Genomic DNA, 25,169 nt, shown 5'->3' with positions numbered 1-25,169 from the left:
CAATGAGCAAAGTAGCATTTTTCAAGAAGTAACAAAACAAATTGCACATGGTGTAAAAAATGAAAATAAAGAATGTTTCTGCCATAATTATAAACCTATACTACTGTACGTCAGTGGTGAAGCTGGTTCTGGCAAAACATTCCTAATCAAAATCATTAGTAAGTTCCTTCAACAATTGACAAACAACAAACTGTCAGCTGTTGTCACTGCCTCCACAGGTTTAGCTGCGTACAACATAGGTGGTGTTACATTACACCGATTACTACTATTACCAATAGAACACCAGAACAAGTTAGACTATTACAAACTTTCTGCAGAAGCTGCAATGGAATTACGCAGAGTATTGAAACAAATGAAAATGCTACTAATAGATGAAGTGAGCATGGTCTCCACCTGATGTTAGCTTTGATTCACCTCAGATTACAAGAAGTACTCAAAACAGACTATGAAGAGCTCTTTGCAGGAAAACACATTATTGTTTTTGGATATCTGCCTCAATTAACACCAGTAAAAGGTGAGCCTATTTTTAAAACATTAGGACACAAACTCTGCCGTAAAACTGTTGGCAGCATTGGAAATGTCAACCTTAGGCAACATTTCCAATACAGAGAATTAACTGAAAACACGCGGCAATCTGCAGATCTCACTTATGCCAACATTTTAAAAAGTATCAGAGTTGGTATACTTTCTAAAGAAGCAGAAGCAATATTGAAAACCCGGCACATTAATGCACTTTATGGTGATAATGCATGTGCTACAGATGTTATGGAACAATTAGCCCACAAAAATGTCAATTGTATGGCCTTAATGCCAACTCTTGCAAGCTGTTTCAAATTCAATGAAATCATGCTAAGTAAAGAAATGCAACCAATCATGGAAATTAGCGCCACAGACAAACTAGATGTACATGGCATGACACTACCCATGTGTGACCAAGCCACAACAAGACTAAATAGTTTAGAAAAATCAATCTCAAACACAGCAGGCTTAGAAAAGATATTAAAATTATCCTTAAATTGCAGAGTAATGCTTAAACGTAACCTTGACGTGGACCAAGGACTAGTTAATGGAGCACTGGGTACAGTTGTTGGCTTTCAAACATACCCACGCGACAACAAAAATCAGTTTGTCAATATACTCTTTGACAAACTTTCAAAAGTAAAAAGGATAGGATGTTCAACAGCTAGATTCCTTCTCTTCAAAGATATGTATGTACGCAGAGAACAATTTTCTCTAACTCTTGCATATGCAGTCACGATTCATAAATCACAAGGTCTTACCCTAGACAAAGCAATGATAGATATTGGTAACACAGTCTTTAAAGAAGGTATGAGCTATGTAGCACTATCACGCTTACGTACACTTGACGGTCTATTTCTAATCAACTTTGATGCAAGTAAAATAAACGCTGATATTCCTTGCATTTTAGAATACAATAGACTTCGCTCACTATACACCCCCCACCTAAACACATATTCTGTTCCACAAAAAGTAAAACGTTATAAAAGAAAAATAAATCAAACAGAAATGCAACAGGATGTCACTGCAAATCCTCCAAAGAGAGTAAACGAAACTAATACTTCATCAAGTACCACAAGCAAAAAAGAATCAATTAGGGAAAGTAAACCAGGTACCTCTTTAAAGAAGGAAGACAAACTCCAAAAAAGCAGTTAGATACAGAACTACCTGGACCATTTAAATTCTCAAATATAGTTGGTGTAAGTTGCTACGCAAATGTAGCAATGAATATTCTATTTCAATTACCACCAATTGTTGAGAACATTTACTTACACAGTACAGACCCATTGTGTTTGCAAATGTTAGTACTTCACAGAAATGCTGCAAACAATCCTGACAACATGTATAGTTTTTATGGAATAAGACAACAATTGAACTACTGTGCTGGAATCGTGAAATTCACTATACATTCACAGGAAGATCCACAAGAATTCCTAATGTACTTACTACAAGTACTGGAAAACAAAAACATACCTATAAATGAAATCTTTCACATTTCATACATGTGGAAACATACATGCACTCTCTGCAACAATGTGACACGAGAAGAAATCCCCAATGAACGCTTCATATATATATCAATACCAAATTGTGAATCCATTCCATTTCAGCGACTTGTACAAAATGCAAACCATGGTAGATTATGCTCTACCTGCAATTCAGATAATCGCTCCACGTTAGTAATACAAACACATAGTAAATACATAATACTAATGCTTCTACGATACAATGCAGATGGTACCAAAAACAACTGCAAGCTGACTGGATTCACACATGGTCAAATATCACTTGGTAAGAAAACCTTCACAACAATAGGTATAATCTACCACGCAGGAACCACAACCAATTCAGGGCACTACCCTGCATATATAAAAAAGAAATGTGGATGGTTTGAATGTAATGATAGTACCATTACTCTAAAGCAGAGATTACCAGGAAATCTTACAAACGCTTATTTGATGTTCTTAAAACCAAAATTTGATAACTAAACTGTATTTAAACCCTAAGTAAACTTGTGTTAAAAAATATAAACTGTTAGAATACTCCAAAAGCTATCTAACTGCTCAAAGATTCTACAAAAACTAATCAGATAAATGAATACCACTAAATTAGACCAAAAAATACAGTTAGAATACGCCAATTGGTATCTAACTGTCCCAAAATTTAACAATATCCAAATAGATAAATCAATACCACTAAAATATATTAAAAAAAAATAGACAGTTAGAATACGCCAATTGGTATCTAACTGCTCCAAAATTGTATAATATCAAAACAAATAAATAATATGTTACTGCTCCAAAAAAATACAAGCCAAAGTATAAAGCATTAGCCAGAAACAACAATTGAACACTGAAAACAAACAAACAAATAAACTGTAGCATAACAGAAAAAAGTTTTTTTTTTTAATCCAACATGGATTTTTTTTTCTCCCACAGACCCAATGATTTTAGCAACAAATACAGAAACTGAGCAAATTGCACAGTACTCTGATTTGTAATCTACTAAATATGAGGGTCCAAAAAAAAAAAGTATATTGATTATACAATGTAATAAGTCATTACAAAATACTAATACTAACATGCTATTTTCTTTTATCACAGAAATTAACAAGAAATACATGTACTCCGGTTACTAGGCCAAACAGTAAGTATACAATAATAAGGAGAACCATAGCAGCATATCACATCCATAGTATCTAATACCTTTGTTCCTTATACATTTGTTTTTCACCCAAAGTTATAAGCAACTATGAGTGTGATATGCTGCGGTGGTTGTGGCCAGGGCATAGAGTGTTGGGTGCATTATGAGTGTTCTTAGAACACTTTCAACTTGCCAGCGAACAATACGGACAGTGTTTTCAGGGCACCCCCTACGAACATTTCAGAACAACACGATAGTTCTTAGAACACTTTCAACTTGACAACGAACAATATGGACTACGCCTTCAGGACACCCCCTACGAACATTCCAGGACGCCGCGAGTGTTCTTAGAAACGTCTTCAGAACACCCCCATTTTGTTTATTTGCGAACATTTCAGGACACCGTGAGTGTTCTTAGAACACATTCAACTTGACAGAGAACAATACAGACAGCGTCCTCAGGACACCCCCTATGAACATTCCCCGGACACCGTAAGTGTTCTTAGAAGCGTCTTCAGAACATCACCATCTTGTTTATTTGCAAACATTTCAGGACACCGCGAGTGTTCTTAGAACACATTCAACTTGACAACGAACAATACGGACAGTGTCCTCAGAACACCCCCATTTTGTTTATTTGCGAACATTTCAGGACACCCCCTACGAACATTTCAGAACAACGCGAGAGTTCTTAGAACACATTCAACTTGACAGAGAACAATACGGACAGCGTCCTTAGGACACCCCCATTTTGTTTATTTGCGAACATTTCAGGACACTGCGAGTGTTCTTAGAACACATTCAACTTGCCAGCGAACAATACGGACTACGCCTTCAGGACACCCCCTACGAACATTCCAGGACACCGGGAGTGTTTTAGAAACGTCTTCAGAACACCCCCATTTTGTTTATTTGCGAACATTTCAGGACACCGCGAGTTTTCTTAGAACACATTCAACTTGACAGAGAACAATACGGACAGCGTCTTCAGGACACCACCTACGAACATTCCCCAGACACCGCGAGTGTTCTTAGAAGCGTCTTCAGAACACCACCATCTTGTTTATTTGCGAACATTTCAAGACACCGCGAGTGTTCTTAGAACACATTCAACTTGACAGCCACAACCCCCATTCATATTTGCGAACATTTCAGGACACAGCGAGTGTTCGACAACGTCTTCAGAACACCCCTATTTTGTGTATTCGCGAACATTTCAGGACACCGCAAGTGTTCTTAGAACATATTCAACTTGCCAACAAACAATACGGACAGCGTCCTCAGGACACCCCCATTTTGTTTATTTGCGAACATTTCAGGACACTGCAAGTGTTCTTAGAACAGTTTCAGTTTGCTTGCGAACAAAACAGCCACATATTGAGTCCTCCGAACACCCCCCATTCAGTTTATTTAGAACATTTCAGAACACCTGTGATGTCCGCAGACAAATCGAACACAAAAAGAACATCTAACACATAAAAAACACAAATTTCATCCTATCTCATGCACTCCCACCCTCCCCAAACACTCCTACACACCAACACACTCTACTAAATACAAATTTTGAACAAAGTTTAACCACGCTGTCCGCGGACGACCGCGAATCCAAGATGGCGGGCGCTACCGAAAATCTGACGCGCTTCACGCTCCACGTCGTCCAATCAGCGAATACGTTGCATGTCCACGAATATCACGCAAGCTGATTGGCCAATCAGGACACTATCCGCGGAGCGAACAGGGAAGTGTGTCCGTGGACCGAACACAGATATCACTAATTTTTCTTTACCTACTTTTTGGTCATTTTAAAAAAAACTACTGGACGGATTTTCACCAAATTTGCAAAAGCACGCTTTCGGGACCAAGCCGCTGTTCCTGGTCCAAATTTGGTGAAAATCCGTCCAGCGGTTTGGGCTGTAGACGCAAGCAAAAAAATGTTCCCATTCAGTCTATGGGAAAAAAAAAAGTTTTGGGACCCCCCCTATAACTTTGCCCCCCTGGACGAATCCTCACCAAACTTTGCAAAAATTCAGAGTGACTCAAATGCTTTTTTTGCAAAGTTTGGTGAGGATCCGTCCAGGGAGAGTGAAGTTATAAGCCGCCCAAAAAGTGCTCTTCCTATGGAAACAGCAACTTAACCATAACTACATGGCCACTACCGTGGCCATGTAATATATATATATATATATATATATATATATATATATATACGGTCAATTGTGAAAAGGTCAATTGTGACCCTTTAAATTCGGTCAATTGTTAATTCGAACAATTGTAAACAAACAATTTGGGTAATACCGCATAACATTGATACCACATTGTGGCAGTGTTATGCTTGAGCTAAAACATGGCGCTGGTGCGCAGTGTATTCTGGGGGCACTCAAGCCATAATGGATATTTACTTCATGCCTCAGTGAAAAGCTGTACTCATTTTGCTGAGAGCTGAATTTACTTTGCTGAAGAAAACATCCTTTCCAAACCTGGTATGCAGTCAAGGACATTCTGCTGGGAAAGTTGGCTTTGTTATGTCTTGTTATGAGTTATGGGACTGTTTTCCGTGGCGCTTGTACTTAGAGGAGGGAAGCGCTTTGCTCCTTGAGGTTACTGTCGGTTGACCCAGCTGGCAAGCAACGGTTGCCCATCAATGCGCAAGTGCATTGCCAGAAGGTTCGAGAAATTACCATCCCTTTTTGCGGAGTGCATATATACGGAACCCCTCAACGGTCAGACGGGACAAGTACAAAGACCTCAGTCAGAAGGGGGACGCCTTTGTCCGGCATACCTGTGGGCTGTTGTGCTCTCGGCCTGGCTGTTATCGGGGTCTTCCAGCCGCTTCTAGCGAGATGAGGGATTCAGTTACGCCCACGGTGATGTATTTTCTTTTAAATTCTCTGTCTTTTCTGTGATTTTTTTCTGTGTTATCACTTGTTGCTTCCAACCTTTGAATAAATAGCTGTATGAGTGCTCATTATTTTCTAAGCGTGTGTGTGGTTGTAAGTCATTGCGTCGTCTACCTGCGTTTAAAGTATTGGCTCTGCAATTGCGCTGGTGATTTCTGACTGTCCGTGCACTCTGGGCGAGCAATACATTTTGACGCTCTAAGCAGGATATTTGTGATGAATTGTTCCAAATATTAAAGAATCTGTTTGAACGCAGATATGCTTTGTTTACATTGCAAGCGAAAGTAATTTGGCAGTGAGTGTTGGACTGTGTTAATCTGTTTTTTTTGTGTGTGTGCGTGCCTGCGCGAGTGACTGCAGTGTGGAAAGAAAAGAAAATAATATATATAAAGAGGTTTTGTACATTAGTGCAATGATGAATAGTTTGTTCAGGAAAAAGACTTGTTCCCGCTGGCGGTGAATGTTCTGATGTTATCATTCCAGGCTGGGCTAAGAGCCCATATGATAAATTGGCCCAGGTGTGGGCATGCGGCGCAGGGCTAAGAGAAACATGGGATCAGGGATTGGGAGATGCTGATCCGTCTGATGTAATGTTGTGTTTACAACAAGTTTCAGTAGAAAGGGGAAGGGAATTCACTGTGCTGGGTAGGCGGGCTGGGTCCTCCTGCATGCCTTTAGGAAAATACATCAAAGGAATTTGGAATTGAAAAATGATATTTTGCGATTGGAAAGAGAGCTGGCTGCAGAAAGGCAGACAGCGTTAATGCAGAAGATTCAAATGAAACTTTTTAAAGATAAAGCCGACACATACCAGGCCTTGGCCGAGAGGGCAGCAGTCAGAGTAGCCCGGCTTAAGTATAGGAAAAGACGGGGAGGGGTCAACCAAAGAAAGGTGGCAGCTGTAATCGCTACCGCCGGTGTGGACTGGGATCAGGATAATTGGGATGGTGACATTTTTAACTCAACCAGTCCAGAGAGTAGTTTGGCAAATGAGTCAGATCCTAAAACGGAATTTGACGGGCAAACCCACTGATGAGGTAGTGGATGCCATTTGGCAACTGGCAGATTTAGGGGAGTGGGACAAGAGTGATGACAAGCCACGGGAGAGAGAGGGGCGTAGTGAGAGAAGAACTGAAGGCAGGAGGCAAGATAGTAGAGACTCCCGAGTGTCCAGAAAGGACATGTTTTTGGCTTTGTTAAAAGATGGTGTGCCACGAGAAGAAATTGATGGCATTGAAACTAGGGTAATGTATGAATTATACAAAAAGAGAGGGCTTGCAGCCAAAGAGCGTTATAAACAGGTTAAGAAACAGGTAGTAACCAAGCCACAGGGGCTCACCTCACCTTCCGCTCCTCCTGAGGAAGAACAAGAAGAAGGGTCTATGGGGACACCTTCCCCGTACCAGCCAACATACGCTGATTTGAGGACGGTGGTGAGTGCAATGCTAGAGGCAGAGTCAAGTCACACTCATTCAAAATTTGACTAGGGTTACGGCCAAGCTCCGGCAGCGTCTGCTCGCATAAAAGTTGATAGGCGGCCCCATGTTAATGTTAAGATTTTTTGGGGGCCAGGAAATACGCAAGGGGTGTGAGCATTTATAGACACCGGGGCGGAGGCCTCTCTGATTCATGGTAATCCAGCACGATTCAAAGGCAGACAATTTACTATTACAGGTCTCAGGGGGAAGGAGACCCCTGCAGTACAAACTGAAGTGGAGATGAAAATAGGCAATTTGAATAGGCAGAAATACCAAGTGTTGATTGTCCCGATACCTGAGTGCATAATTGGCATTGACATTCTGGAAGGGTTGACTTTGGGACTGGGAGGTAAAACGTACCAGTTTGGAGTGAGTGCATTGACCTGCACACCCATTATCATAGGCAAATTGAAGATGCCCCCAGTGCAAGTGCCTGTGGCAACCAAGCGGGTAGCAATGAAGCAATACCGCATTCCTGGGGGGCACAAGGAAATTTCAGACACCATCAAAGGGTATGTGGAGGCGGTGTGTGTTACGCCCTATTACTACCGCATGAAGCAATCCTCTCTGGCCTATTAAAAAGGGGGATGGGTCTTGGAGGATGACGGTGGATTACCGTGAGTTGAATAAACACACTCCTCCCTTAGTGCCCGCCGTCCCAGATGCCATTACCTTGATTGAGAATGTCCAAAGGTTTGAGGGGACTTGGTATGCAGTGGTAGATTTAGCCAATGCATTTTTCTCCGTGCCAATTGCTGAAGAGTGCCAAGAGCAGTTTGCATTTTCTTGGAGCAGGCGTCAGTACACCTTTACAAGGTTACCTATGGGGTACATACATAGCCCGACTATCTGTCACCGGCTGGTGGCAGAGCACTTAGACAAGATACCGTATAAACCTGACATACAAATCTCTCACTACATTGATGATATTTTGATTCAGGGCAAGGATGAGCACAGTATGCAAAACCAGTTAGAGGTCATTATGGAAGGATTGAAGAATGAAGGGTGGGAGATTAACCCGAATAAAATTCAAGGCCCAGCTGAAACAGTGATATTCCTAGGGATTCAGTGGCATAATGGGCATCGAGAAATGGTGCCGAAGGCCCGACAGAAAATACTTGAGTTCACCACTCCAATGAACAAATAGCAAGCTCAGCAGTTTATAGGGCTGTTTGGGTTTTGGAGACAGCACATTCTCCATTTAGGGCAGATACTGGCCCCCCTCTACAAAGTGACACGAAAGAAATATGAGTTTCAGTGGGGGGAAGAGCAGCAGAAAGCATTTGATTTGGCGAAAGACACCGTGCAGCAGGTGCTTGATCTATGGCCATTGAAGGAAGGCGAAGTGGAATTGACTGTGTCTGTACAAGACAATTATGCTAACTGGAGTGTGTGGCAGAAACAGGACAGGAAGCGTGTGCCTTTGGGGTTCTGGAGTCGTAAGTTACCCGATGCTGGTAACTCATACACTCCGTTTCAGAAGCAGTTGCTTGCATGTTATTGGGCCCTTGTTGATACTGAGCATATGACGGTGGGCCATGATGTATTGATGTGGCCAGAAATACCGATTATGCAATGGGAACTAAGCTCTCCTAACACACATAGAATAGGACATGCTCAAGAAGCCAGCATAATTAAATTGAAATGGTACATTCAAGACAGAGCCAAATCAGGGAAGGGTGGAGTTGCAAAATGACATGAGCAAGTAGCCAACATACCGCCCTCAGATTACATACCACCGGAAGTGCCTGAAAAACGCGAGTCTCCCGTGAAATGGGGAGTACCTTATGGCAATTTGACCATGGAGCAGACAGAGCATGCCTGGTTCACGAATGGCTCAGCCCGATATTTGGGAACAGAGCGATACTGGAAAGCGGTGTCGTACAATCCCAAGACAAAAAAGATTTTGACAACGTCAGGGAAAGGGAAGAGCAGTCAGTTTGCAGAGCTCTATGCATTTTACAAGGCATTGAAATAAGAGACCCCTGGTCAATGTCATTTGTACACGGATTCATGGTCAGTGGCGATTTGGGTTGGCATTGTGGTTGCCAACCTGGCAAAAGAATGGGTGGAAGATTCATTCAAAAGCGTTGTGGGGAAAAGAACTGTGGCAAGATATTGCAGAAATGTTATCACAAAGTGAAGTCACTGCGTATCATGTGGACGCGCATTGTGCTACAGACTCATTAGAACGTTGGTTTAATTCTGTTACAGATGAACATACCAAGATTTCATCTGTGGATGCGGAGGCTCAGGAAGATGATTTGGAGGGTTTGGCCAAATGGGCTCACTAGAAAAGTGGGCACCTTGGAGAAAAGGCTACTATCAGGTGGACACACGCTCGAGGAATCAGTATTCCTTTAGAGGTAGTGAAAACGATCATTTTACAATGTCCAGTGTGCCAACACCAACAGCATAGGCCTGTCCCTCAGATTGTTCGGGGTACATTGCGAAGAGGAAAATTACCAGGTCAAATTTGGCAGATTGATTATATCGGTCCCCTGCCAATCAGTAAAGGTTGTCAGTATGCATGCACTATTGTGGATACCTACTCAGGGTACATGATGATTTTGCCGTGCAAGCGTGCCACACAACTGAACACCATTAGGTTGTTAGATCAGATCATATTGCATTACGGAGTGCCTTTGCAGATTCAAAGTGACAATGGGTCACACGTCAAAGGCAAATTGATTGAGGAATATTGTCAGGAAAAGAGCATTGAATGGCTCTACCATGTGCCTTATTACCCTGCCGGTTCAGGGCTGATTAAACGAATGAATGGTTTGTTGAAAGAACAGCTGCGCAAATCTGGTGATTGGCAATTTGGCAGGCTGGCGTGATCGTGTGTTTGATGCGGTGCAAGTGCTAAACAATAGGCCTGTGAATGAGCATGAAACTCCTTTGATGCGACTAATGACTCCTGTTTTACAGATTCAACCCAACTCAGTCAGAGAAACCCTATTGTACTGGAAAATTACCCCGGGTTCTTTAGCTCCCTATCGGGCGACTCCAGAGTCAGCACGGGTATACTTGAATTCCCATGAGGAAATCAGATTAGACCCAAGAGGGATTGTTGTAATTGAAACAGGGATTGGAGTACAAATTCCCCCAGAGCATATGGGATGGATTGCCCCTAGATCTGGCCTAGCATTGAAGTGAGTTCAAGTGTTGGGAGGGGTAATTGATGCCGATTACCAAGGAGAGATCCAAGTCATCCTGATGAATAGTGGGGACCAATTGTTACCGATCCACAAGGGCGATCGGGTGGCCCAATTAATTATTATCCCCGTTAAATTGTCCATGATTAAGAAGGGGAAGCCTCCTACAGTGTTAACTACCCATGGGGATCGTGGTTTTGGCTCTTCAGACAGTATGGTACCGGGTGCGAAGGTGTGGGTGGAAAGGCCAAGTGGCCCACCAGTGCCCGCAGATGTCATTGCATCAGGCAAAGACCAAGTAGTTTTAGTAATGGAGCCCGGTAGAAAGAAATGGCAATATGTGCCTGCAGACAAATGTTACCTGAGAGAGTGATTTACAACACTGATATCTCTTTTCTGGGTTTGCCTTGTAGATCCTGTGTCTGGCTGGTGTAATTGTGGGACTAAATGGACTCCGTTCGGGAGAGTTAAACGGCATGCTGCTACCAATGAAAAATGTCACATCTGTGCCAACGATCAAGGAGAAACTGATAATGATGAGTAATGATGTCCACAAGCAGCCCTATGCGGATGCCGAAAAGCCAGCCAGACCGAAGACATGGATTCGTGAAATGCGGCAAACACGTCAGGTGCAAGTGAAAACAACATTGATGCCACTTATGCGAGAGGCATCTTCAGGACGGCGAAAACATTCTCCCATGATCACCCAAACGGAGAATATGTGGAAATACCTGGCACAACAGGTGCTCAACATTACGCACTTTTGCCTTACTGACGTGCCCAATGCTCAAGCCTATCTGACTACGTGCTTAGTAGCAGTGCCGACGCCAGTTCCGGTTCTAAAGTATATTTTCGGCGTCACGCACAATGATTCTTTGGTTCAAGATTCCGATATCAGGCAATCCTTTTCCGTCTATGAGTACTGCAGGTTTTGCCAGGAAACAGATCGCATATGGAGAAATTTGACACGTATTACAACCTATAATATAACTCAAGGTGATGTGTGTTACCTTATGACATGCAATGCAAAAGAAATTGGCAAATGCCAACAGCTCAATTTAACCAAACAGCAAAATCAAACTGTGTTCGAGAAACGATTGTGTTCACGAATTCCACGCACATGTACCAGTGTGAATAACACTATGGGCCTCATCACGACTTCGGCGGTAACCCTTAAATCCGGCAGTAGTGCTATTACCGCCGGATTTAAGGGTCTGCCGAATCAGGGCTTTGGCAGATTTTGCCCCAGCTCTGAGCTGGGGGGAAATCCGCTGAAAATGTGCGCTATTACCGCTGACGGGAAATCCGCCGGCGGTATTAGCGCGAAGATTCCCCATTGAGTCCAATGGGGACTGGGGCATTCCCGAATGGGCTCAGTGGGGAATGGGGACTTACATTACCGCCAAACTCGTGATCTGGCGCTATTAGCGCCGGGGAGTTCGGCAGTAGGGCTAATATCGCCCGCGCTAATAGCGTTACCGTTACCGCCCAAGTCGCGATGAGGCCCAATGTCTTGTAATCATACGGTGATAGCTGCCAGTCATTTGAATCATGTGAAACTTCCAACAGGATGGCTCTTTTCATGTGGCAACATCACATACACTTACATTCCAGCTAACATTTCCGGAGGTCCATGTGCCTTAACTCGATTAGGACTAATGATGTTCCCTTTACACCCAGCGATATCTCGAGGCAAAAGGTCAACTTTTGAGTCTGTGGGTCTATCCCCCGATTGTGATTCACATGTGCAATTGCTATCAGAAGCTGAGGTTCTAGCATTAACCCTTTCATTAGTGGGAGTTTGGGGTTTAGCTGCTGGGGGTTACAAATCTTTAATCAAATTAGCATGTTTAGTAGTCAAAGGACTGAATCATACTTCTCAAGCATTAGAAGAATTACTCCTTGATAGCAAGGTTATTAGAAAAGCAACTTTGCAAAACAGGGCTGCTGTTCATTATCTATTGCTAAAGCATAATTTGGGTTGTAACGCAGTTGAAGGTATGTGTTGTTTCAATCTAAGTGACCATTCACGATCCATTGAAAGTCATATTTGAGGTTTAAGGGATCTCATTTCTCAAGTGTCCCAAGATCATACTGGGAATTGGTGGGATTGGTTATTTTCATGGATTCCTGATATTGGGGGTACACTGCGTTACGCTTTTACTTGTATTTGCATTATATTAGCTATCATAATAGCTTGTTGTTGTTGTATTCAATGCATTCCCAACTTAGTTTTAATATTTCATCGGTTTCAGAGACCGGCTCCTCTGCCACTGGGCTATGGAGGATAAATATCCAAGGGTGGAATTGTTATGCTTGAGCTAAAACATGGCGCTGGTGCGCAGTGTATTCTGGGGGCACTCGGAGCCATAATGGATATTTACTTCATGCCTCAGTGAAAAGCTGTACTCATTTTCTTGAGAGCTGAATTTACTATGCTGAAGAAAACATGCTTTCCAAACCTGGTATGCAGTCAAGGACATTATGTCTTGTTATGAGTTATGGGACTGTTTTCCATGGCGCTTGTTCTTAGAGGAGGGAAGCGCTTTGCTCCTTGAGGTTACTGTCGGTTGACCCAGCTGGCAAGCAACGGTTGCCCATCAATGCGGAAGTGCATTTCCAGAAGGTTAGAGAAATTACCATCCCTTTTTGAGGAGTGCATATATGCGGAACCCCTCAACGGTCAGACGGGACAAGTACAAAGACCTCAGTCGTAAGGGGGACGCCTTTGTACGGCATACCTGCGGGCTGTTGTGCTCTTGCCCTGGCTGTTATCGGGGTCTTCCAGCCACTTCTGGTGAGATGAGGGATTCAGTTACACCCACGGTGATGTATTTTCTTTTAAATTCTCTGTCTTTTCTGTGATTTATTTCTGTGTTATCACTTGTTGCTTCCAAGCTTTGAATAAATAGCCGTATAAGTGCTCATTATTTTCTAAGCGTGTGTGTGGTTGTAAGTCATTGCGTCGTCTACCTGCGTTTAAAGTATTGGCTCTGCAATTTCGCTGGTGATTAATGACTGTCTGTGCAATCTGGGCGAGCAATACAGGCAGGGAAGTGTTCTGGAAGCATTGGGACATGGCCAGTAATATCACAAGTTCCGTGACAGATAAGCATCTGCCTGATGCTTACATGTCTATAATGTTGGCAATAGATTTCGTACCTACTAATGCGTGGACATTACTTGATACAGGTGTTTTATGGGAAAAGTTGAGCACTGCTGGGAAATTCTCAGACACATTTTTTCTCTCGCAAACCTGTACCTGAATTGTATGGTTAGAATGGGCCAGGTAGTATAGCAGTGGCATGGGGCAACAAGTCTACTTCAGTATGGACAAGTAGTTAGTGTTCAGAGTATTACATGCATGACTGCCACAGAACACTAGATTGACTTTCCTTTATTAAACAGCCAAGAGTTATCCCACGTAATTCAAGAGGTCTCTAGGTGTATGCTGTTCGCCACCAGCCAACATTATGCATGCAAGCGTTTCAGGGCACACACCACAGTGGACTTGACATCTCGAGAAGGTGGATGAGGAAGAACAACAGTGGCTAATGACTCATATTTTGCAATCGGACTTTGTTGCAGCAGACACTCGATCACATAAAATTCTCCTCATGGTAACAAGCTTTATCTGCAATTTTGGAGCCTGCCATAGTGTAGTGGAAACATGACCACCAGCTATTCCGGAGGGAAACACGTCAGAAGCAAGAGATGTAAAGGCGACCATAGCTACTCACTAGGTGAAGAGCCTTCATGCAAAGATGCACAGTAAAGCCTAAAGCCTCACTTCGCACAAGCAAGAAAAAATGTTTAAGCATGGCAGTTTGCCATGCCTGCTCAACATTATTATGCATAATGTGAAAGGGGAGTACATACAATTTTCAATTCCAAACTTTCCTCCGCAATAGACATGGTCTCTCTGGCACATAAGATCAGTTCCTATTTCAGCAGGCTTACCATGCCAACAGTTAAAGGTACCAGACAGCTTCAAGCATGACACAAGTTGCCAGACTACCCTTGGGTGGTAGTGGTGTGTGGTATAAATCAACATAACATAACTTCACAACCTGAAAATCGTATCAGCCATCTGGTGGAACTCTTCTTTGCATATGCTGGGCAGGTAATGTGAGCAGTGCAATACCATAACAGATTACTGTGACACTCACAGCACAGCTCTAGATGGGGTATTTGTAACAAAGTGTCAGTAGCAGCTGCTGTCTAATGTTTGCTCAGCCCTATGACCTTCCAAGTTGGCATCCAAACAGGTTTGGCATCCCTGAGTGAGGTTTTCCTTCAGGTGTACCAGGTAGAGCTCAACTTGCCAAACATAGCAAGGGCCTATATATGGCAGGTGATGCCAGTGTGGCATGGATAGTGAGGAACCTTCATTCTACCTGGCATGTTAATCCACAGGGTGGTTGGATTTAAAAGTAACTTGAGCACATGCTAGCTTCCTTTGTGGATCGACATTTCGAAGTAAAAGGGGCAGCTGTTCATTAGCACGTCGAAGGAAAAGGAGGTCTCAAAGTAGGTATCACAAAAAGGAGAGACTGTGTAAATGTTCAAGGATGCGTTGCTGCAGTGCTTGCAACATTATTTGGTGTGAGATTGGAGGAAAGCACAATTAGCCCAAATGCTTCCAATGACACTAGGCATGGCAAGCACATGTGGATAATGGCAGCATCAAAAGGCAGCACATCATTGACATCTGTTGAACGCTTTGAGAGTCATGAGGGTACATTCCATAGGGAGATGCATCTTTTAGAAAACCTCCTTTTGAATCAGGCATCTTGAATACAATGTCGAATGAACTGGAGCAGACTGAGACCATCAGTTGCACATTATTTCATACTTACCTACTGGATAAGGGATGATGAACCTTTAAAGTGTTGGTACAGCAAGAGGTCTATCTGTCCAGAAACACTTGTGCTGGTTGGTGTAGCATTACTAAGTTGAACCCAGCAAGTGTGCAGTCTGAGATCGTTTTTAGTGCAGCCTCCAAATGTAGGAGAAACCTCACAGTAATGCATGTTGAAATATGCACATTTATCAAAATGAACAAGCCTTCAATTGCAGAAAACTATAGAATGACATTCACCATTATCCAACACACCAGGTCAGATGATGATAACAATGTTGAGTTACCCTGCACATGTCCGACACTGAAAAGTTGAGCAGGGTTGTTTCATGGTGCATATGCTTGAGACATAGATAGCTGTAGTTGTGACTGTGACTGAAAGGCCCTGATTAGTTGCTGCCTTAGACAATCTAGTACAATGACTATACTTCAAGTAATATTTTCAAATCAAATCCTCCCACAGAGCGAAGCACTCACTAAGGTTCTTGAGTATTTTCCTAGGGAAAAGCCACTCACTAAGCTTCTCTCACATTGTCACTGGGAAAAACCACTCCTTAAGATTCAGATATTTTCACAGTGTGCAGCCATCCCTTCAGATTCTCAGGTATTCTTACAGGTGAGCGCCACACTGAACACACACTTGCAAAAAAGGGTTCAGAATATGGTTTTAAAAAAGCACTAAACAACATAATACTGCAAAAAAACCAAACAGATATCACTCCTCCAAACTCATCAAAAGACTTCTCAAAACTCTATAAATGCACCAGCCGCTCTTTAAGGTTCTTGGGCATTTTCACATGGTGCAGCGCCGGCTGAAGTTCTTAAGCGTTACCACCGAGCATTTCACAAGGTTCTGCAGCTCTAGCACAGACTGCTGCCACTTGTATTGTTAGGGGACTGCCGCAGTGAGGTTAGTCACTCGCTGCGACTGCCTCATTCCGCCCCTCCCTCCCTGCACATTGCCCTCTATGACGGAAGTGTGGTTGTGCACCATATGCCTATTCAAGCTGCCTGCCACGACAACATGCATTAGCTTCCCAGTCCTAACCAATAGCAGGCAATAAAGTCAGTAGGTTCTGCCTTGCTGCATGATCTCATCCAGAGGGTGCTGCCCAAACGTGTTCTGTTAGTGATGGCCAACACCCCCAAACAATTGTGGAATGGAGTTGGCGAATGAGGCCTGCTGTGCCACTGATGCCAATTGGGCACGCTGGACAGGTGCACGTATTTCATCATGGCATGCCCACTTTTGCTGCTGTGATGTACCCCAGGCTTGGGACTTGCTAGGACCCTCCTCTGATCCAACAGTGGTGGTGGCTGCATGAGGAGTTAGGTCCCTGGTGCACCATTCCGTTCCACTGGTGCATGCGGTTCCCTAGTTCCATGGTCTCTAGGCATGGTCACCCTTGCTGCTTTCCTTACGTCCCACTTTACCCACCTCCCACAGTCGTTGACTGTGTAGAAGACATCAGCAGTATCTTCCCCCTTATTCTCTGTCAGGGGAGTCTGGAACCTTTGGGATATGTGGGAGTTAAGGTCAACTTTCCCTGGGGATCCTCTTGTCTTTTTCTCCCTGGCACAGTAGTAAGAGGCTCCCCGTCTGCCACTTCTTCCTGTACCTTCCCCTCCTTCTCCCACTTAGATAGGTCCACCTCCTGCTGCAAAACCTCCGTAGTTTGGCCAAGCCACTGAACACATTTCTGACAGCCCTCCCCTCCTCCTCAATAGCACCCTCAACAAGCTGATTGGAAACAACGTCCTCCTCCATGCTCCAAATCAAATCAGGACCCAAACAAGCAAACCTCCTCCAGGTTGCTTCCTGTGGCAACCCCCTCAACCTACAAGCTGGACATTCCTGCTTCTCCTCCAAAACCTTAGTGGAGGTTTCCACATGAGGCCCTGCCTGGATGACTATTCTTGTTCCCACCAGGACCGCCACCTCCTCTCGCACTCTTGATGCAGCCCTTAATGCCTATGCCTCCCCCTTCTACTCGCAGGAGCAATAGTGGGGTGTTGCCTGGGCCACGAACTGGTGCCCCCAAAGCACTTGTGGTTCTCTCCATCCTCATCATCAATGGGAATCCTCCTCCTGCTGTAAGGATATATGCTGCTCCACTGCCTCTTCCTCAGTCTCCCCCCTACCCAAACAAGCATCACAGGCAAGTCATGATTTCAACAATTGACAATTACCCTGTATGTGTCTGAGCCAGGGAACCCAGAAGTGTGCAAGAACCAGAGAGAACCAGCACAGCCCCAAGTGACACAAGAAGACAAACACGTGGACAAACTAGTCAACAAACAAAACAATCCTGATCCCAAAACTACACAGAGGGCAAAGTCTAGTTTTTTTGTGTTTGGAGTTTTTCGAGAAACAAATAGGTATATGAAACCTTTGGGCGGAATTTTTTACCTTTTGAAAGGGACACAAAAGTGGGAAGGTAAAAGAGGAAAGGGCAAACTTTTTTTAGAAGAGGAAATGAACACAACACACTATCACACACCTAACAAACACAAACAACGAAGAACAGAAGATGGCTTCAAAAACACACTAAACAAAAGGATAGTCAAGGAAAGACCAACAACAAAGAGATACCAGTCTGCCAAATTCCTTTAGAAGACTTCTCAAAACTCTCCAGAACAACAAGCACACTGCCGGTGTGAGTCTACTCTGTGTAACACCTCCCCTTACAGTCTAGCACAAAACACAAATGAACTTTGAGTGATATGAGCCTTGCATAGGGGGGAAGACTTCAGCAAGGAGACAACTCATGTCAATGTAATTTTGATTCACAGTATTCAAATTCATTTTGTGTGGCTAGCCAGAACATATTGAGTGGATTTAGTAATTTAGGACCCGATTTAGGCACCTATGGGTTACTCATAGTGATCCTGCCAGGACATGGACAAATAGGAGCATATCATTTTACTTGTTTTACATGCTGAAGAATTAGCTGGCCATTATAAGGAAAAGGCATTGATTGCAAAGAGGGGACGGACAAGATTTGCACTTAAATGCACTTTGATCCCTTCATTCCATTTTCTTCATTTGCACTTCGAAGTGCAAAACATGCATGTAATTCCTAGTGAAACAGCTTTGCACAATTCTTTCTGTACTTGGTACTGCAAAAAAGGTGTACATGACTGCCACCATGTAGACAAGTTCTAAAATAGGCCGATTCTATAAGAACCCAATGTTTTTCCACCAGCATGAAAATCGCGTGCTGCCTGAAAAACATGTATGATGGGCAGAGCGGGGATGGCAGGCGGAAATTGTAATCTCATACCATGCCCCACTTCACCTACCAATATTACCAAAATCCTCTTGGGGTGTGAAGAGTGGTGTTAAACCAGGTGTAGCATTCTTATGCCAGGCTGTAATGCCACATTTTGTACTAAGCGGTATCAGAAAATGACCCCTTAAGCTTTTCACCCAGATTCTCCTACACAGAAACTGCATGGGCGGAGTTGAAATGTAAGCAAAACCACAGAATTATGGGGAAAATGTCTGAACAGGATACACTTTGATGGACACTATCCTCCATCGATGGGCGAAAAGAAAGGTCTTTTTTTTCAACAAGGTTATAAGCAAGTGAGGCTCCTCATTTAGCAAAGATAGGCCTCGAAACCATAAACTGTGGCCCAGCAAATCAGTCGACCATTCATCAAACGCATTTATCACAAAGCAAACCTTTATTCTTTATAGGATTTTACAAAAGTGGTAAGAATGCGAGCTACCGTATTTATCACCCAGCATGTGCAAGTGCCGGCCACATTTTCAAAAGCTGTCAGTCTCCAGCCAGCTTTAATAGCCCGCAGTCTCCCTGAAGAGCTACTGTGTGCTGTGTAAAAGCTGAATGATGAGCGCAGTGTCAGGGGGGTGGCGCTTCAGCTGTTCGGGATCAGGAGATGGGATCCTGGCACTCATAAAACAGGAGATTCCAAGCCATGGTGCCAGTATTTCAGCAGAGAGCTCTGTGACAGCACTCCATGGAGCACACACGATTAGCATGTAAAGCAGGCGAGGACGTCTTCCATAGTGACTGCATTTGTCCATGTTTGCACATCATTTGTTCGCAAAAGATTGCTCGCATTTGCAAATTGTCCAAAGCCTGCACTCCGCAATCGGTGAACTGGTTAACCCATCTCTGAATTTAGCGAGCTGCTGTGCCCGGAGTGGTCTGCACTTCAATGGTGCATCTAGGTGACCCCGCATTCAGCTGTATTATGCATTGCATTTCATGTTGCGTCTATTTCAACCTGCAGCTGAAGAGAGGGGTGGGGGATGGGGGGAAATGTACATGACATGTGCACAGGGATTTTTTGATCAATTAGTCCACGTTAACAATAAGCATCTGGACTGCCATGCTAGGCCTCATCCTCACGTGTGACCATTGCCAGACTAGTACATAGGCCCAAAATAATACTGGGACGTCAAGTTGCTGCAATGTAGAGTGAAGCCTCAGGCAGGGGCACTGTAAGTTAACATGTTCTCCTCTGGATTCCAACAGAGAAATGTCATCAAGCTTAAGATGGCGGATAGAGCCGATATGCAGAACTGGATTCCGCCATGGGACCTGCTCCTTCATTTTTAGAAATTACACACCCCGCTATGTGTGTCCACCCAAATCTTGTTCCCTTTTCACATGGTGCAACGTTGCTTTTTTCATCTGTTGTTTATAGGCATGGCTGCCTTTTCAATAGATGTGTTTACCAAACAATATGATTTGTGTGCATTCACCCATCAATGCCTCAGTTAACATTCATAGAGTTTTGAATTATATACAATTGGAAACCCATTTCTACCTCATAATGGGGCAACATTGAAAATAAATCCTATTTACATTTGTAGCTGAGACTTTGAATTCTGTTGCAGGGTAGGGTATTAGGGCACTGGCCCGGAAGCGGAGCTGAACACAAACTGTACTGGTATGGCTGGACTTATGTTCCTAGTTGGGCCGTCTCTAGGAACGTATGCACTGAATGACATTTAGACAGACTCCTCTTAAGTGGGATTCCATGCGATGTAATAAACACAAGTAAACCCTTAAGAGCCAGAATCGGCTACATTAGAATGCCACTGAGTGTGTGGTGTGGAGAGACGTTGCATTGGTTAGAGTGGCATTCTATCAAAACAAATGTTTTGGAAGCGGACCACATTTCCAAGGAGGTTCTGCAAGGAATGTTAAAGTGCGAGACGGCCGGGGAAGGGGCGGTAGAGACTCTGATATCAGCATTAACAGGGAACTGCAATATTCTTCCCCTCAGATATCTGCCATCACTCTACACTAACGGGCTCGTAGAAGGATTGAGAATATCTGAGCGTTCCCACTCTCTTCTCAGAAGAGAAGACCTGGTTCACTGAATGTCTTTTTTTGGTGATTAGCACTTGAACTCCCATGGAGGGGAGTCAATGGACCGTCGAATGGAAGGCATTAAAGAGATGGCAATACTCAGTGTCCATTTAATAAGGCACTAGGTCAATAACACTTGGAGTACAGCCTGTTTGTATGGGTGGAAGGAACACTGCCACACCACTCTTAACAATAAAGAGCCTGTGCTTCTCAATGCACTAATGGTCATTGTTCTCTTAGCTTGGTGCGACTTGAAAACGCAGCATACGTTGCCTCTCTTCTCAATGTCCGGGTGTGCTGGGAACCCATTAACGCTTACTAGTTCATGCTAGGCAGCGTTTATAATGGCTAACATTAGCCCTTACAGGGCTTCTTAGTGGGCACAGTTGCCTCGCATTCATTAGAAGAGTGGCGTCTGTTTGTTGTGGGCTGCCTGAGAACCATGTTGGGAATGTCATATGTGTGCTCTGTATTCGGGATATGTCGGAGGTGTCCTACAGGGAAAGCCCTTTAGAGGGTTTCAACATTCAAAAAACACTTTACAGAGAGGAATTGCATTTGAAACCTACAGCAATTACATTAAAACCAAACCTGAAGAGGATAACAAATTCACACCAAAATATCCACACGTAGGACATGGAAGTATTGCATCATATTTGGCCCTATGAGTTATCTTTTACAAGATATATGCAAAACAAGAAGCATGGTGACTTCGTTAAAAGCAGAGAATAATCTTAAATACCTCGTGTTCATACTTATCAGAACTGTGCAAAAAGGTCACATATATTTATTCAGGAGAAAGTTGCAAAAAAATAATTTAACACATTCACTAAGGCACTGCATCTGCCAAAATATTTTTCTTCTGTTGTCCTTTCTTTCTTTCAGTTCATTTTTTATGAGGGGGAACGCGTTTGGCCCCTGAGGCTAGAAAGACTGTGTTGATTTGAAGGCCAGTTCTTGGTGCGCTTACATTGTGGTTTCCTCCCATTCAAGCTCCACATCCCCTGAAATGCAAACAGATAAATTAGTGAACGGCGGATGGCACAGGGGCAACGCCTGGTCTTGGGAACAAGACCACGCAGAGAAACAGAGGTTTGAAACCCGGATACGCGCTTAGGAACCAAACTCAGGTACGGTATTAGGTGCGTTATATTAAAGAAACTCAGAGAAGCATATCAAGGAATGGCACCACAACAGTATAGGAATCCAAAGAAAGATGGCGTACCTATTGCGTAGTTAAGGCATGTTCTATTCACACTCAACTTGGGTTAGAGTCTGGGGTGGAGGCACGGACACCAGCTCCTTCGTGCTCCTCCGTTAGGGACTTCTAACTGTTTGACAATGTTATAACGTTTTACAGTATCAAATGTCATAAAGAGAGTCAAGAGGCCAAATACTCTGTCAAAGACCCCGAGCCAGCCCATTTTTAAGCGATAATATTGAAGCAGTAATGGATGATTTGGCAATGTTTATCAATACATCTCTGCAAATATGTTGTATACCTTTGGCATTTAAAGAAGCTGTAATCTCCCAATTGTTGGGAAAAAAAACACTGAACCCTTCACTTCCAGTTAATTTTAGGCTGATTTTTAACCTCTCATTCCTTGGTATGATCTTAAGGGGAGAGGCGTCCTCATCAGTTATCAAATTACTAGGAGCAAAGAAATCCACTGGCATACTGATGGCTTTCGGCTAGCTAGAAGTACTAATACTATATTTCTTTTTTGTGAGGTAGAAATCTCTTGGGTTAGGAGGATATTGCGTCCTTTTGCTGACAGTAATTACTTTGTGGTACTTTACCACAACGTAATTACTTAAAATGTTCATCTAATGATTGAGGGAATTGTGGGGTATTGGGCAAAAAGCGAGTACTGAGGAGTTTGGGGTAGAGGCATCAACAAAGGAGAAGGAGTGGTATGGGGTGAACCCCCTCAAATTGAAACAAAATAATTTGATGAAATAATTTGAAGTAATTACTTTGTGGTAAAGTACCACAAAGTAATTACTGTTGGCAAAATAACATGGAACCGTTAGGAGATAAGGGATGACAGCTGCTCAGATCCTACTTGACGTGAGGTTTGGCACCTCGTACCATGAAATACTGTCCCATTGCCGGGAGAATTCTATGGGTATAGTAGGAGTTGCTTTAATGTGATTTCAGTCATATTTAAGGGCAAAGAGCTAAATAGTTGCCTTGGGAAATACATCTCACCCAGTTTTCTGATTGGTGCAGGGTTCCTCATCACTTCTTTCTCTTCCCTCCACTAATCAATGTTTATATGGCCACATTTTCCCAGGTGATGAAAGGTTATGGTCTGTGGTGACAATTAAATGCTGATGACACTGAGTCACTAATTTATCACTATAACAGTTCTTTTGATGGGAAAATGGCGTCAGAGTGTTTAGGTGAGGTACATCAATGGATGCGTAGCAGCTGGATTCATCTAAATGGGGACAAGTAGAGGTACTTCTGGTTAACCGCTCAACTGCTGATCGCATGCCTATCTATTGGCTTGATAAATACGGACCTGGTCCAACGCATGTGGATTCGGTTAAGAACTTGGGTGTTGTTTAGGAAAGTAATCTGACGTTTTCCCCACTCATTCATGCAGTGACATAGGCAGCTCATTTTCATTTGTTTGACATCAGAAGAGTTAAGCTGCTCTTAGAAAAGAAGTTTGTGGGCATCACAAATTGGTAGAGCAAGCAGTGGTCATGTCAAGAGGCCAGTATTGTATGGCAAGCTATCAGAGGATTAATAATAGCCACTTATTCAACTGTTTATTTATTTTAAAATGTTCTATAAAGCAAACAAGGCAAACTAGAGCATCAGACCGCTGTATTTTAAAACCATATCCCTAGTTAAAATTCACAATAATACTAAGACAAATGGATGTAAACATCTATAACAATAATCAATTTGTTACATGATTAAAATAAACCTATAAAATACTCATGATCTAAAAAGCTCAGTCAAAAATTCATGAAATAGGAAATCGATATCTCTTAAAACGCTGGCTTTCAAAGCCATGCTTTTAAAATCGTCCTAAACCTCAAGTAGTCTTTGGTCAAGCTAAGTTATGTTTGTAAAGCGTTCCAATGTTTTACAGCAGTGCCTGAAAAGGATGATTCAAAGTAGAGGACCATTTAAAACGCTGCACCTCAAGCTGAAGTGACTCTTAGATCCTCAGTCCTCTAAGGCCATCTGAGGTTGCAAAGTTTTATAGATAATGCAGATCATCTTGAACTTTATCCTGTGTTCAATAAGTATTCATTGCAAATTCTTCAAGAGAGGTGAAATGTGGTCACATTTCCTTGCCCCACATACTAAATGGGCTAATGCATTGAAAACTGCCTTTAATGGGGCAAATGTAGATTTAGGAAGGCCTATAAACCAGGAGTTTTCTAAATCAATGTGTGAGACAACCAGTGATTGCACCACAGAGCAAAAGTGTGACACAGGAATGTAAGATTTCATGGTTCTCCGAGATGAGAAGTGGAAGTTAGCTGATTGAACCAGGGAATTTATATGAGGGATTAAAGAAAGATGTGTATCTAATATAAAACTGAAGCATTTTGCCGAAGTAGCAAATGGCCTACGGGTTCCTAAATGTCTCACCTTCTGGAACCGACTGATAATTAATGGCAATGCATTGTGTGCGAAAACCAAGAAATTCGTTTTTTGCTGCATTTAAATTTGAAAAAATGTGAGGCCATCCACCGATGTCCAGCAGGCAGTCTCCAGTCATCTTATATTTCTTCAGGGATATCTTCAAATAAACGTGTGTGTCGCCGGCTTATTGGTGCATACAAACATCATGTATGGATACAATATAAATTATTAGCTCCACATATAGATTTAAGAGGATAGGCAATAACATCGAGCCCAGGGGTACTCCATATGGCAGTGGGTATTGGGCTGAGTGTCGTTGGTCTATTAAAATGATTTTCTGATGATTTGTTAGAAAAGAATGGATCCAGATTAACACTGTTGCCCCAATACCCATCCTCTTTTGCAGAGTGTCCTTAAGGACCTCAGGGTCGATGGTGTCACATGCTGCCGACAGATCTAATAGCAGCAGTACACAGGTACCTCCATCATCTAAATATTTTCAATACATCGTCCATAATTTGCAGTGTTGCAGTTTCAGTGATGCAATCTTCTCCAAAGCCCGACTGAAATGGTCCCAATATTTTTTGGTTTGTATTCATTTAATTGTAAAGCCACTATTTTTTCCGTACATCGGAGAGAAGAGGCTTGT

The 25,169-nt window shown here is 43.0% G+C and overlaps 1 protein-coding gene across 12 annotated transcripts in view; it reads right to left on the bottom strand.

Moving 5' to 3' along the window:
- Nucleotides 1–19,227: 19,227 nt before the first annotated feature.
- The window catches only part of PTPRQ (protein tyrosine phosphatase receptor type Q), a 2,012,995-nt gene continuing 2,007,053 nt past the window's right edge, over nucleotides 19,228–25,169 (bottom strand). For all 12 annotated transcript variants that reach the window (XM_069629300.1, XM_069629298.1, XM_069629293.1 and 9 more), the window contains one exon: nucleotides 19,228–21,911. In XM_069629300.1, the coding sequence (XP_069485401.1) occupies nucleotides 21,874–21,911 (38 nt within the window). In that variant the 3' untranslated portion in view covers nucleotides 19,228–21,873. The remainder of the gene's footprint in view (nucleotides 21,912–25,169) is intronic.

Source organism: Ambystoma mexicanum, chromosome 12, assembly GCF_040938575.1.
Source record: "Ambystoma mexicanum isolate Mex_15411 chromosome 12, UKY_AmexF1_1, whole genome shotgun sequence".
Taxonomy (NCBI): domain Eukaryota; kingdom Metazoa; phylum Chordata; class Amphibia; order Caudata; family Ambystomatidae; genus Ambystoma; species Ambystoma mexicanum.
The sequence above is the reverse complement of the archived record's forward strand: the minus strand, read 5'-3'. Positions and strand labels throughout refer to the sequence as shown.